We start from the raw sequence: 586 nt of genomic DNA on the forward strand, positions 1-586 counted from the left end.
GATGTGTTATCATCAAACCTTACAAAAACGTCGCTATGAATACCTTTATTTCACTATATTTCACATGCATTTTGCTTTTACTTAAAGAAGCTGATAGTGGCGCTGATCGGCACAGCTTGGTTGGCTGCCATCTGCCAGGCGGGAGGACATGGAGGCGGTGGACACGGAGGAGGTGGAGGATATGGGGACGGTGAGCATGGAGGAGGAGGATACGGAGGAGGTGGGCACGGAGGAGGTGGAGGATATGGGGGCGGTGGGCATGGAGGAGGATACGGTGGAGTAGTAGGTACCTCAAGCAATAGCATCAATTTTGCTGATCCTAAAGGTGGATGTTATGGTGACGGAGGACATGGAGGCGGTGGAGGACATGGAGGATAAGGCTACGGGAAGTTTTGTAAAGTGAGTTTATATGTTGTATATGCATGCTGTGAATATAAAGGTGTAATTAAACGCTTATCTTATTATTTTAATTAATCCTAACTTAATCCTGAATTTCTTAGTATTACTCGAGAAAGTAACTCACAACACAAACCGGGAAATATAATACAAGTACTGTCTTTTATGCTACAAAACCGTAAGACGTTAG

The 586-nt window shown here is 44.4% G+C and overlaps 1 protein-coding gene across 1 annotated transcript in view; it reads right to left on the reverse strand.

Moving 5' to 3' along the window:
* Positions 1–70, reverse strand: part of LOC119591155 (class E basic helix-loop-helix protein 22-like) — a 4,290-nt gene extending 4,220 nt beyond the window's left edge. The window contains exon 1 of the mRNA XM_037939865.1: positions 44–70. Coding sequence (XP_037795793.1) covers positions 44–70 — 27 coding nt within the window. The remainder of the gene's footprint in view (positions 1–43) is intronic.
* Positions 71–586: the final 516 nt, after the last annotated feature.

Source organism: Penaeus monodon, chromosome 28 (genome assembly GCF_015228065.2).
Source record: "Penaeus monodon isolate SGIC_2016 chromosome 28, NSTDA_Pmon_1, whole genome shotgun sequence".
NCBI lineage: Eukaryota > Metazoa > Arthropoda > Malacostraca > Decapoda > Penaeidae > Penaeus > Penaeus monodon.